This window comes from Heptranchias perlo, chromosome 28 (assembly GCF_035084215.1).
Source record: "Heptranchias perlo isolate sHepPer1 chromosome 28, sHepPer1.hap1, whole genome shotgun sequence".
Lineage (NCBI taxonomy): Eukaryota > Metazoa > Chordata > Chondrichthyes > Hexanchiformes > Hexanchidae > Heptranchias > Heptranchias perlo.
In genome coordinates, this window is record NC_090352.1 from 23,508,544 (window position 1) to 23,522,648 (window position 14,105).

A 14,105-nucleotide genomic window follows, 5' to 3' on the forward strand; every position below is an offset into this window, starting at 1 on the left:
ACCAGATGGAGCCAGTTTTGGAACTTCAGCTTGCTGCACAGTGACTCTACGAGGCGATTTGCTGATGTCAAGACCACAATGCTGGGATTAACTGTTCATTTCAGCTGGGAATTTCCACCAAGCAGCCAGCAAGGAATTTTAACAAACCCATCATGCTTACGGCTTTAATGTTCAAACCAACCTTCAATGTAATTTAAACTTTCATCCACTTCTAGCATTTAGGAGTTTACCTCACAGCCCAAACGTTCCACATTCAAAACAATGGCTCAATTACTTCATGGAATCATATATAATATAAAATAAGAACAGAAAATGCTGGAAAAACTTAGCAAGTCAGTCAGCATGTGTGGAGAAAGAAACAGAGTTAACGTTTCAGGTCGATGACCTGAAACGTTAACTCTGTTTCTTTCTCCACAGATGCTGCCTGACTTGCTGAATATTTCCAGCATTTTCTGTTCTTATTTCAGATTTCCAGCACCTGCAGTATTTTGCTTTTGACCTTGCAATTATATCTTTGGTTCTCTTTAATGAAAGAGTCCACCTACCTTTTTAGTGCAGAATTCTGTGCATTTAGGAACAGTCAAATTAGGCTGGATTGAATAGACTGGGAAGGTGGCAGTTAGATTCTTGGGTATCTTGAAACATCCTCGATAGAGAACATTCCTATCTGAAGCAACATAAAATGCATATTACTTTAAATCAACAAAAATGGGCCTATTACAATTATTTGAGAATAACACTCTATGTTGTTGAAACTCTTAATGGAAAGGTAATATCTTACTTTCTTAAATTAAGGACATGAGAATGAGGCTATGACACTGCCAATAATGTCAAAGTGCTGCTTACCCAACCAGAAGACTGCAGTTCTAGAGTCCTGGTCAGGTCTTCTGTGGGAAGTAAGGAAGGGTTTCTTCCTCGATTGTCTCAAATATTAAGTGAAGGACTGTACTCAATGCATCTGGGGAGCAACAACAACTTGCATTTAAATAGCGCCTTTGACATAGAAAAACGTCCCAAGGCGCTTCACAGGGGCACAGTCAAATAAAAATTGACACCAAGCCAAAGAAGGAGATATTCCGAGAGGTGACTAAAAACTTGGTCAAAGAGGTTACAGAATTGAGTTGAAAAATATCTCTAAAAGGTCATTTTTTTACCAATCGTAGTTGATACTGTAAACCCATTCTGATTACATTGGGTTTTTTTTATACACAGTATACTAAACACTTCAGAAATGCATGACAAAATTGAAAGGGAGACAAAGCTAAATGGTATGTACACTTGATAGTTGACAGAATTGAGGACACCTAACGGTGCAGGAAGTCAATTAAAATATAATCGTGGAATTGCAAGTTACTAAAGGCTTTGCTGTGTGCTGGAATAACAGCATTTTCACTGTTGGTTAATAGTCCAGGAAGACTGTTATCAGACAATGTATAATGACTATTAGTTACTTTTGGTGATCCCATAAACTATGTTTTGTTTGAATGAAAAATAATTATGCTTGATCTGGCAATGGTGGTGTTTTCTGGAAACTATGTCAAATATTTAATCCTTTTCTTTTATTTAAAGAATATGGATATGGATTAGAGTTGAGCTCATAGTTCCCTTTGATAATATGATTAAAAAAAACCTTTAATTATGTGAGTAGCACATTCTGTTTTTTAATCACATCAGAATTTTTGTGCATCCCCTGTTTCTTCCATTGGCTGCTCAAGCCCCACACTCTGGAATTCCCTCCCTAAACTCCTCTGCCTCTCCACATACCTCTCCTCCTTTAAGACCCTCCTTAAAACCATTTCTTTGACCTTGTTTTTGTTTACTCCTCCTAATATCTCCTTCTTTAGCTTGGTGTCCATTTTTTACGTACACCTCCGTGAATCAGCTTGGAGCATGCTTTACATTAAAGGTGCGATATAAATGCAAGTTCCTGCTGTTATAGTTGAGACAAATAACTCTGTCCTGTTTCTAAACAAGATCCCTGAGCAGACCTCTGCATTCTGAATTGGTCTTCTGAAATTAGCTTTAAAATGCATGGAGTCACATACCTACCATACTCAGTAATCACAATACAGCAGCTCAAAAGCGGCATTCTACTCATTGAAAACAAGCAGATTTTTCCTTTATCTCAGTCACAGTATTATTCAATGTTCAACGATCTAAGAAGCAGTTTTGGCTTTTGTGTAATGTACAGCACATACTGATAGGGTTGCCAACTTTAGTTGGACGTATTCCTGGAGGTTTCATCACATGATCTCCTGCTTCCAACCACCCACACTGTCAAACAGTCTTTCTTACCCATCTCTAATATTTTTATAACTAATAAACAAAAGCATTCAAAGTAAATGAAAAAAAAACACAATTTTTTTAATGACCTTTTGAGTTTTCTCCTAGGTTGCTCACAGCAGTGTCTAAGAGATTAATCATTAATTTCTGGAGACTCCAAGACAATCCTGGAGGGTTGGCAACCCTACATAATGAGTAAAATTTGAAAGTTCACTGGCATCTGGTACTGTGTGTATTTCTCAATGTCAACCATTCTACAAGTATACTGTAAACTGGGTAAGTTGTGACAGCAACAATAATAATTGCACTTACATGGTGCCTTGTTGAAGAATAAAAAAACAGAATATTTTTTAAATGGTGAGAAATCATTAAATTTTAGTGTTCAGAGGGATTTGGGTGTCCTCGTACAAGAAACACAAAAAGTTAGCATGCAGGTACAGCAAGCAATTTGGAAGGCAAATGGCATGTTGGCCTTTATTGCAAGGGTTTGGAGTACAAGAGTAAGGAAGTCTTATTACAATTGTACAGGGTTTTGGTGAGACCTCACCTGGAGTACTGTGTACAGTTTTGGTCTCCTTACCTAAGGAAGGATATACTTGCCTTAGAGGTGGTGCAATGAAGGTTCATTAGATTGATTCCTGGGATGAGAGGATTGTCCTATGAGGAGAGATTGAGTAGAATGGGCCTATACTCTCTGGAGTTTAGAAGAATGAGAAGTGATCTCATTGAAACATACAAGATTCTGAGGGGGCCTGACAGGGTAGACGCTGAGAGGTTGTTTCCCCTGGCTGGAGAGATTAGAACTAGGGGACATAGTCACAGGATAAGGTGTCAGTTATTTATGACTGCTATGCGGAGGAATTTCTTCACTCAGAGGATCGTGAATCTTTGGAATTCCCTACCCCAGACGGCTGTGGATGCTGAGTCATTGAATATGTTCAAGGCTGAGATTGATAGATTTTTAGACACTAGGGGAATCAAGGGATATGGGGATTGGGCGGGAAAGTGAAGTTGTGGTCAAAGATCAGCCATGATCTTATTGAATGGAGGAGCAGACTCGAGGGGCCATAAAGCCGACTCCTGCAACTATTTCTTATGTTCTTATGTCATCTTCACATATCTCAAAGCATTTCACATAATGAATTACTCTGAAGTGCAAGATATTCTGTACCAGCAATGTCCCACAAGCAGCCATTAACTGGGGGCTAGTTAATCTGCTTTTTGATGGTGATCAGTTGAGGAAGGATCCCTAGGCTGGATGCTGCAAGAACTCCTTACTCTTTAAATAATGCAGGGGACCTTTAATGTCCACCTAGACCTCTGGAATAAGCAGGCAGAACCTTGGTTTAGCATCTCATCTGAATGATGAATGCTTAGCAAAGGCGCAAAGCCAATCTGTGAGAGCAAGATCTGCTATGTTGGTGATTAAGAAGCCATTATTTATTTGCATGGTATCTCAGATACGTATAACAGCCATGCAATATACAACATACATCTTCTCCTCAAATGGTTCACAGCTCCTATATGATGCATGTGTGATATGAAAAGAGATTTTCCTCTTCCTGCCTAGTGACGAGGAAAAAGGCAGAGACCCATTATGTCTGGTCTCCACCCTACTGTGCTACCCCAAGATTTCGGGGACTTCCCAATGGAAGTAGCAGGGCCTGAACCTGGAGAAGGTGCAAGCCCAGCATAACAATGCTCCAACCTCAGATTCCTCTTCATAAGGACACCCCAGTGGAAGTGTGTCTGAAGAAACCTGCTGTTAGGTTTTGTGCTAGGACCACCAAAGACTGGAGAGTCTCTGGGAGTCTTGAGGGCAACCCAAAGATTTATGCAGAAAAGCATCTTTCTTAATTTCAAGCCCCCACCCCCAAGACAATCTTCAGGCTTTAGGGTCTTCTGACTGGTGCTTTTAGGACTGTAGCTGTGATCTTGTTTCAGCCTCTTCCCCCTGTTCCCAATGTAAGGCCTTGCCAGGAGTTAGGTCTTCAACCAGCAAATCTGAGCACGCTCCTCCCCTTACAGGCACAGCACCGGAGGTGCAGTCATAGCAGTGTTTGCTTCAGTGTCTTGTAAAGTGTAAAAGTAACATTTAAAGTCATAATATGATAATATGCGACAACAGCATTAAGTAAAAAAAAGCGTGTAATTTGATATTACATCTTTACAGAAGAACATGACTGCATGTCACCAGTCCAATTTGCCAGGAAAATGAAATAAGTAGATGTGAGATAAGAGGCCTAAAAACAAATTAAATATTCTGAATTACAGGGAAGGAGGCGTCAGTTTATAATTTTTACAGTTGTTAGGATAATTGATAGATGAGTCATGCTGTGCTGTATTTGTCGTTACAATATTACTAAGCTGAGAAGTGATTTAGCAAAAGTGCACTGGAAACAGCTATTTGAAGCTAAATCAGTGTCAGAGCAGTGGGAGGCATTCAAGGGGGAGATTCAAGGGGTTCCCACAAAGAAAAAGGGTGGGACTGCCAAATTTAGAGCCCCCTGATGACAAGGAGCATACAGGGTAAGATAAGGCAAAAAAGGGAAGCTTATGTCAGATACCAAGAGTTCAATACTGCAGAAAGCCTAGAGGAGTATGGAAAATGCTGGGATGAAATTAAAAAGGAAATTAGGAAAGCAAAGAGAGAGCATGAAAAAGTACTGACAAGTAAAACTAAGGAAAACCCCAAAATATTTTATAAATACATAAAGAGCAAGAGGATAACTAAGGAAAAAGTAGGGCCTACTGGAGGCCAAAAAGGCAACCTATATGTGGAGGCAGAAGATGTGGGTATGGTTCTTAATGAATACTTTGCGTCTGTCTTTGCAAAAGAGGGGAATGATGCAGAGACTGTAGTTAAGGAGGAGTGTAAAATATTGGATGGGATAAACATAGTGAGAGAGGAATGTATTATTGGGTTTAGCATCTTTGAAAGTAGATAAATCGCTAGGCCCGGCTTAAATGTATCCCAGGCTGCTAAGAGAAGCAAGGGAGGAAATAGCAGAGGCTCTAACCATCATTTTCCAATCCTCCCTGGTTACAGGCGTGGTGCCGGAGGATTGGAGGACTGCTAACGTTGCACCGTTGTTTAAAAAGGGAGAAAGAGATAGACTGAGTAATTACAGGCCAGTCAGTCTAACTTCAGTGGTGGGCAAATTATTGGAATCAATTCTGAGGGACAGCATAAATCGTCATTTAGAAAGACACGGGTTAATCAAGGACAGTCAACGTGGATTTGTTAAGGAAGGGTTGTGTCTGACTAACTTGATTGAATTTTTTGAGCAGGTAACAAGGAGGGTCAATGAGGGTAATGCGTTTGATGTAGTGTACATGGATTTTAGCAAGGCTTTTGACAAAGTCCCACATGGCAGACTGGTCAAAAAAGTAAAAGCCCATGGGATCCAAGGGAAAGTGGCTAGTTGGATCCAAAATTGGCTCAGTGGCAGGAAGCAAAGGGTAATGGTTGACGGGTGTTTGTGCGACTGGAAGGCTGTTTCCAGTGGGGTCCCTCAAGGCTCAGTCTTAGGTCCCTTGCTTTTTGTGGTACATATTAATGATATGGACTTGAATGGGGGCGGGGGGCTTGATCAAGAAGTTTGCAAATGATTAAAAAATTGGCTGTGTGGTTGACAGTGAGGAGGAAAGCTGCAGACTGCAGGAAGATTTCAATGGACTGGTCAGGTGGGCAGAAAGGTGGCAAATGGAATTCAATCCAGAGAAGTGTGTGGTAATGCATTTGGGGAGGTCAAAAAAGGCAAAGGAGTACACAATAAATGGGAGGATATTGAAAGGTGTAGAGGAACAAAGGGACTTTGGAATGCATATCCTCAGATCCCTGAAGATGGCAGCACAGGTAGAAGCACAGGTATGCCTCGGCTAATAAAGGAAAAAATCCTGTATGCCTTTTTAACTATCTTATCTACCTGTGCTTCTACCTGTGCTGCTACCTTCAGGGATCTGAGGATATGCATTCCAAAGTCCCTTTGTTCCTCTACACCTTTCAATATCCTCCCATTTATTGTGTACTCCTTTGCCTTTTTTGCCCTCCCCAAATGCATAAGAGCAGGGAGGTAGAGCAGAACTGTATAAAACACTGGTTAGGCCACAGCTTGAGTACTGCGTACAGTTCTAGTCATCACATTACAGGAAAAATGTGATTGCACTAGAGAGGGTGCAGAGGAGCTTTACGAGGATGTTGCCAGGGCTGGAGAATTTTAGCTAAGAGAAAAGACTGGATAGGCTGGGGTTGTTTTCTTTGGAACAATGTTGGCTCAGGGGAGATTTAATTGAGGTATACAAAATTATGATGGGACTAGATAGAGTTGTTAGGGAGGACCTATTTCCCTTAGCAGAGAGGTCAATGACCAAGCAGCATAGATTTAAAGTATTGGTAGAAGGATTAGAGGGGAACTGAGGAGAAATGTTTTCACCCAGAGGGTGGTGGGGGTCTGGAAACCTCTGCCCGAAAGGGTGGCAGAGGCAGAAACCCTCAACTCATTTAAAAAGTACTTGGATGTGCATTTGAAGCTACGGACCAAGTGCTGGAAAGTGGGATTAAGCTGGATAGCTCTTTCTCAGCCAGCACGGACACGATGGGCCGAATGGCCTGCTTCCGCGCCATAACTTTCGATGATTCTATGAATATTGCATAATGTAATTACTAACCTGTTGAATTTTCTACTAGCACAAAAATTTTCCAACCTCCACCCCTCCCCCCTCACTCTGGAACAATCTGAGTCAGCCACCACATCAAAGGAGTGACTGCCCTTGGTGTTAAGGGCAAAGATAAAGACTGTCATTATAGCTGAACAAAAGAGAAGAGCTGATCTGGAAAGGGTCAAATTGACCTCCATTGCACAATGTGTGCAACAAAATTACTCAATGTCAAACAGCAAAATAATAACATTCTAATATGAGACAGCATAGTGTTGTATCAGTTAGACTGAATTGTATAGTGTCAGACTGCACTGTATCGTTTCAGACAGCATTGTGCAGTGTCAGTTAGACAGCAAAGTATTATGTCAGATATCATTGTATTGTGTGGACAGCACGATATCATTTAATTTATGATATATAACCTTGAGATTCTACAGCTAACATACAAAAAATATCTATTATACAATCAAATCAGTAATGACTAACATAAACATAATGACTAACTTTTTTCCCACCACCAACTCTGCACTCAAACATTCCCCTGTCATCTTTCTGTTATCCTATAATGTGTATTATATAGAATGGGTAAGATAATAAGTCACTACAATGAGTCATTTTGTAATACCCTTCACCAAAGACATAATGAACAATGGAATTTCTACATTATTTAATGTCACAACTGAAGTGATTCATGTCACGCCACTCACATTAAGGCATTATTTTGTAGTTTGATGTGATTTTCCCTGCCACAGTGGCAAATAAAGAGCATTCATAGAATCTTACAGCACAGAAGGAGGCCATTCAGCCCATCGTGCATGTGTCGGCTCTTTTAAAGAGCTATCCAATTAGGGCCCATTCCCTCACTCTTTCCTCATAGCCGTGCAAATTTTTCCTTTTCAAGTGTATATCCAATTGCCTTTTGAAAGTTGCTATTGAATCTGCTTCGATCATCCTTTCAAGCAGTGCGTTCCAGATTTCTTATGCAAACTTGTTATGCAAAAATATTTCTACTCATCTCTCCTCTGGTTCTTTTGCCATTTATCTAATTTTGGGGGGAGGAGAACCAGGACATAGCAGCAGAGAAGAGAGATAAAGTGCATAGAAAACTAGGAGTGACAAATAGCAACAGAATATAGAATAGTGTAGAAAGAGCAGAAATTAGATGGAGGAGAAAAGCAAAGCAGAGTAGTACTGGTGTTGGAATCCATGCGTGTTAATGTGAGAAGTGTTACAAAAAAAGTTGATGAGCTGCAGGCACAAGTTGCCATGTGGGGTTATGATAAAGTAGCTACAATGGAGACCTGGCTTAAACATGGGCAGGAATGGGAACTAAACATTCCTGGCCTCAGTTTATTCAGGAGGGATAGGGAAGGAATAAAGAAAGGGCGGGGGGAGGGGGTGACAGTTTTGATCAAGAATAATATTATAGTTCTGCAGAGCGACAATATAGTAGAGGGTTCAAAGACTGAATCTATTTGGCTAGAGTTAAGGAACAGAGAAGGAGCTGTTCCATTGCTGGGTGTTTACTATGGACCCCCAAATAGTGAGAAGAAGGTAGAGGAGCAAATCTATAGGCAAATTTCAGAGAAATGTAAAAATAATAGAGCAGTAATAGTAGAGGACTTCAATCATCCGAATATAGACTGGGAGAAAACAATGTAAGGGGCAAGGAGGGTGAAGAATTCCTAAAATGAGTACAGGAGAACTTTCTTAATCAGTATGTTTCTAGCCCAACGAAGAAGGAATGCTGGATCTAGTTCTGGGGAATGAAGTAGAGCAAGTGGAGTGTGGTTTCAATGGGTGAACATCTGGGTAATAGTGATCATAATACAATTAGGTTTAAGGTAGTTACAGAAATGGATAAAGAAAAATCGACGGTGAAAATACCCAACTAGAAGAGAGCCAATTTCAGTGATTTGAGAAGGGATCTAGTGCAGTTGAACTGGAAACAAAGATTGGCCAAGAAAACAGTAAATTAGCAATGGCCAGCCTTCAAGGCAGGGATAGTTCCGGTATAAACCATGCATATTCCCATAGGAGGAAAGATAGGGCATCCAAAGCTACAACCCCATGGATGACAAAAGAAATAGAGGTTAGGATAAAACAGAAAAAGGAGGTTTTTGACAAATGTCAGAATACAGTAGAAAGCCGGGCAAAATACAAAGAGTGCAGGGGGAAATTGAACAAGGATATAAGAACGGTAAAGAGAGAATATGAGAAAAGATTAGCGGGTAAAATAAAATGGAACCCAAAAATCTTTTATAAACATATAAAATGTAAAAGGACAGTTAAAGAAATGGTGGGGCCGATTAGGGACAAAGAAGGAAATCTTTTTGTGGAGGCAGAGAGCATGACTGAGGTACTGAATGAATACTTTGCATCTGTCTTCACAAAAGAAGAGGACAAAGTTAATGCCGCAGTAGAGGAGAAAGGAGTAGATATATTGGATAGAATAAAAATAGATAGAAAAGAGGTGCTAAATAGGTTGGCATCACTCAAAGTTAACAAGTCTCATGGTCCAGATAGGATGTATTCTAGGTAGCTAAGGGAAGCAAGGGTGGAGATAGCAGAAGCTCTGACCACAATCTTTCAATTCTCCTTAGACATGGGAGTGGTGCCAGAGGACTGGATGGTTGCAAATGTTACACCCCTATTCAAAAAAGGAGAGGGATAAACCTGGTAACTAGGCCAGTCAATCTAACGTCAGTGGTGGGAAAACTATTAGAGATCCATTGTCAAGGACAAAATTAATTCTCACTTGGAGAAGCATGTGTTATTAAGGAACAGTCAGCATGGATTTGTTAAAGGCAAATCATGTCGGACTAACCTGATTTGAGTTTTTTGATGAAGTATCAGAGAGGGTTGATTAAGGTAGTGCAGTAGATGTTGTGTATATGGACTTTCAAAAGGCATTTGATAAAGTGCCACAAACTGACTTATTCAGAAAATAGATGCACATAGGATTAAAGGGATGGTGGTAACTTCGGTATGTAATTGGCTAAGGGATAGGAGGCAGAGAGTAGAGGTGAACAGATGTTTTTCTGACTGCAGTAGGGTCCTCCAGGGAACTGTATTAGGACCATTGATTTTCTTATATATAAATGACCTGGATTTGGGTATAGGAGTACAATTTTGAAGTTTGCGGATGATACAAAACTTGGCAACATAATAGTGAGGAGGATAGTAGCAGACTTCAGGAGGACATAGACAGACCAGGTTATAAGGATAGGGAAACTGGTAGAGGGGGAGGAGTAGCCTTAGTGATTAAGGATGAAATTACTTCAATGATAAGAGAGGATATAACGAGAGGTAAGCAGGCAGTGGAGAATTTATGGGTCGAATTAAGAAATAGAAAAGGATTTAAGACTGTAGTGGGAATTGTGTATCGGCCCCTTGGTAACAGCTGTGAAGTGGCAGAATGTATAAATGCAGAGATTAGACAAGCATGTAGCAAAGGCAGAGTGATTTTAATGGGGAATTTTAACTTTCACATAAATTGGGATAAGCAGACAAGCTCATGTCAGAAAGGTGACAAATTTCTTGAGTGTGTTCAGGACAACTTTCTGCTAGAACCAACAAGGGGACAGGCCATATTAGATTTAATAATGAGTAATGAACTAGATTTAGTTAACAGCCTAACGGTAGGTGAACATTTATATAACAGCGATCATAATATGATCGAGTTAAACATTTGTGTTTGAAAGGGAGAAACACGTAACAGCTACTAAGATTCTAAATTTAGATAAGGCCGACTTCAACAGTATGAGACAGAGACAGTCCAGAGTAAACTGGGCAAATCTGTTAATGGGTAAAACAACAGAAAATCAGTGGGAGGTCTTCAAAAAAGAATTTAACGTGATACAGAACCAGTTTTTACCCCTAAGGGACAAGAGCTCTACTTGCCAAAAAAAACAGCCATGGATGACAAAAGAGGTAAGGGACAACATCTATAAGAAAAAGCATACAAAAATGCAAAAATAGCACAGATGCTGGCAACTGAGAAAGATACAAAGATCAGCAAAGGGTGACAAAACGGATAGTAAGGGCTACACAAAGGGAGTATGAAAACTTGCAAGGGATATCAAAATCAACACAAAAAATGTTTGCAATTATATTAGAGAAAGAAGGTGGTCAAGAGCAATATGGGCCCCATAAAAACTGATAATTTTTAATGATTTTTAACTGATATTGTTAATGAAAATAAGGAAATGGCAGACATGTTAAATAATTACTTTGCATCAGTATTTACAGTAGAGGAAGAGGACAGCATGTCGGACACCCCAAGGAAACTAATTTTGAATCAGGGACAGGGCCTCACCATAATTAACATAAGCAAATTAACAGTGATGAAGAAAATAATGGCAGTAAAGAGTGACAAATCCCCAGGACCTGATGGTTTCCATCCTAAGATTTTAAAGGAAGTAGGTGAGAACATTACAGATGCCCTAACTATAATCTTCCAAAGTTCTCTCCATTCAGGATCCGTTCCTTTAGATTGGAAAATTGCACACGTCACTCCACTATTTAAGAAAGGTGAGAGAGGGAAACCAAGGAATTATAGACCAGTTAGCCTTACATCTGTTGTCGGGAAATTACTAGAGTCTGTAATTAAGTATAGAGTGACTGAACACCTTGAATATTTTAAGCTGATCAGTGAGAGTCAACATGGATTTATAAGGGCAGATCATGGCTGACGAACCTGATTGAATTTTTTGAAGAGGTGACTAAAGTAGTGGACAGGGGAATGTCTATGGATGCTGTTTATATGGACTTCCAGAAGGCATTCGATAAAGTCCCTCATAAGAGATTGTTAGCTAAAGTTGTATGTCATGGAATTGAGGGCAAATTAGAAAATTGGCTGTGCAGCCGAAGACAGAGAATAGGTATAATGGGCAGGTACTCAAATTGGCAGGATGTGACTCGTGGTGTCCCACAGGGATCTGTGTTGGTGTCTCAACTATCCATTGTATTTATTAACGACTTAGATGATGGGATAGAGAGCCACATACCCAAGTTGGCTGTTGACACAAAGATAGGTAGCATTGTAAGCAGTGTTGATGGAAGCATAAAATTACAGAGAGATGGTGGACTGTCCCCCACCACCCCCCACCCCCCCGCCGATGGTGGACCCCCCTCCCCATGGTGGTCCCCCCCCCACTCCCACCGATCTTCTCCAAGGCTCATCCGATGTCGTTCACCCCTCACACTCTGGCTGGAACATGAACGGTGTGGTTCGGAAAGTTCACAGAATAGACAGGGAACATAACCCAGTTTACTTTGCTGCTGCTCAATATATTGAGGGTCATGCTCTGAACTTGTGACTCCATTTTATATCCAATCTCCCAGCTCCAAACCTGATCCAACTCTGTAGTTTCTTGGCTCTCAGCTCAACCCACCTGGGGCATCCCTTTCCCAATCTGACCTGAGCTGGTTTTGTAGCCTGCCCTTTCCTAATCTGACTCTTTAGCCTTCCCACTCACTTGCTGCTCAATTTAGTTTGAGTTTTTCTTTTAGTCAGAACATAGGGAAAGTTTACAATGAACCAAAAATAGCTGAACACTGCCTGCAAATTCACGGCAAAGGTGACTCAATCAAAGCATTTAGGAAGCTTCAACAGTACCAGAAGAGCTTTAAAAACAAGATGGGACATAAAACAAGTTCTCACAGTACAAACTCTCATTGGAGCTTAGGGAGCAAAAAGGCATCTAAGTGCAAGCTACAGAGTATTGTAACGGCTGGCAACTCAAGTTAAAATTAATGACTGTGGTTAATCTTAAATACACCCAGTACAGTATTTCAGGTGAAGTACTATAATGCGAAAGAAGGCATGTCAGGGAGATCAACAGGCACTAGAGTAATCGGCAAGCAATAGCTGGAATACCAATATCTGGTGTTCTGAATTGGAATGGTATTACTTGACAGCAATCTACTAATCTGCGTTGATTTGCAAACCATAATCCCCGTGCATTTCACTGACTAAACTGGAGTCAGAGTTTCTGCAAAAATAATTGAGGAGCTAAAATCAATTGTGTTACATAATCCCCATGCACTTCACACATTGCATATTCAACTGCAGGCAAATTGTGAAATGCATGGGGATTAAGCAGCAGCATTTACATGGGAATTAAAAGATGGCTGTTAATTGATATAATTTGCTCTCAAAACACCAGTTATTGATATTGGTACATGAATTATTGGTTTGAAAATATGGGTAGATTTTATGAATTAGTGCAAAGGTTTTCAAAACAGGGGTGCATATTTGGGAATTCAGACATGTAGAGATCAGCAGGACCCATGCAATTTTCTGTCCATTTGAGAGGATAATTTTGCAATGCATGCTTATCTCAACACCCGAGTTCTAGATCTGCTCTCCTGTTGTGCAAATTTCTGGCAGACTGGGTCTAATTTGTCAAATCTAGATACAGCAGGGAAAACGAAGAAAGGGAACCAGGGAAAAATTAGCACAGAACAAATACTAAGGCATATACTAAATTTTGTGGTGATTTCTATGGCTGGGGAATCATAGAGGAATTGTGTGGGCCTGACTTTAGACTAGAAGTCGCTGTTGCTGTGCTAATTATGGTTTAACTGTGGGCTACTAAAAGTTTTTTGGAAGAGATCGCCCATGCTGGTTTTACCCTAGAATTTTCAGCTTTCAGTTTGTGGGCTAAAATGTGGGAAGCCTCTCTAATACTCCAGGCGAACGTATGGGAAGGGTTCAGCACTAAATCATTTCAATTTCCCTCTGGTAATCTAACCCTGATGAAGGTGATGCCCTGATAGAGAAGTAATTGTGAATTCTCCAGGCTCACAATAACGTCCAGTTGTTTGAAGATTCACACCATCTGAGAGACTGATTCTTAAACCACCTCCTGGGAGCATGGCAGTAATTTTTTTAATTCATTCATGGTATGTGGACGTCACTGACGAGGCCGGCATTTATTGCCCATCCCTAATTGCCCTTGAGAAGGTGGTGGTGAGCCGCCTTCTTGAACCGCTGCAGTCCGTGTGGTGAAGGTTCTCCCACAGTGCTGTTAGGAAGGGAGTTCCAGGATTTTGACCCAGCAACGATGTAGGAACGGCGATATATTTCCAAGTCGGAATGGTGTGTGACTTGGAGGGGAACGTGCAGGTGGTGTTGTTCCCATGTGCCTGCTGCT

At 40.6% G+C, this 14,105-nt stretch overlaps 1 protein-coding gene across 1 annotated transcript in view; it reads right to left on the reverse strand.

Moving 5' to 3' along the window:
* LOC137299268 (sialate:O-sulfotransferase 1-like) overlaps positions 1 to 14,105 on the reverse strand; it is a 55,100-nt gene that overhangs the window by 13,415 nt on the left and 27,580 nt on the right. The window contains exon 4 of the mRNA XM_067967932.1: positions 546 to 667. Coding sequence (XP_067824033.1) covers positions 546 to 667 — 122 coding nt within the window. The remainder of the gene's footprint in view (positions 1 to 545; positions 668 to 14,105) is intronic.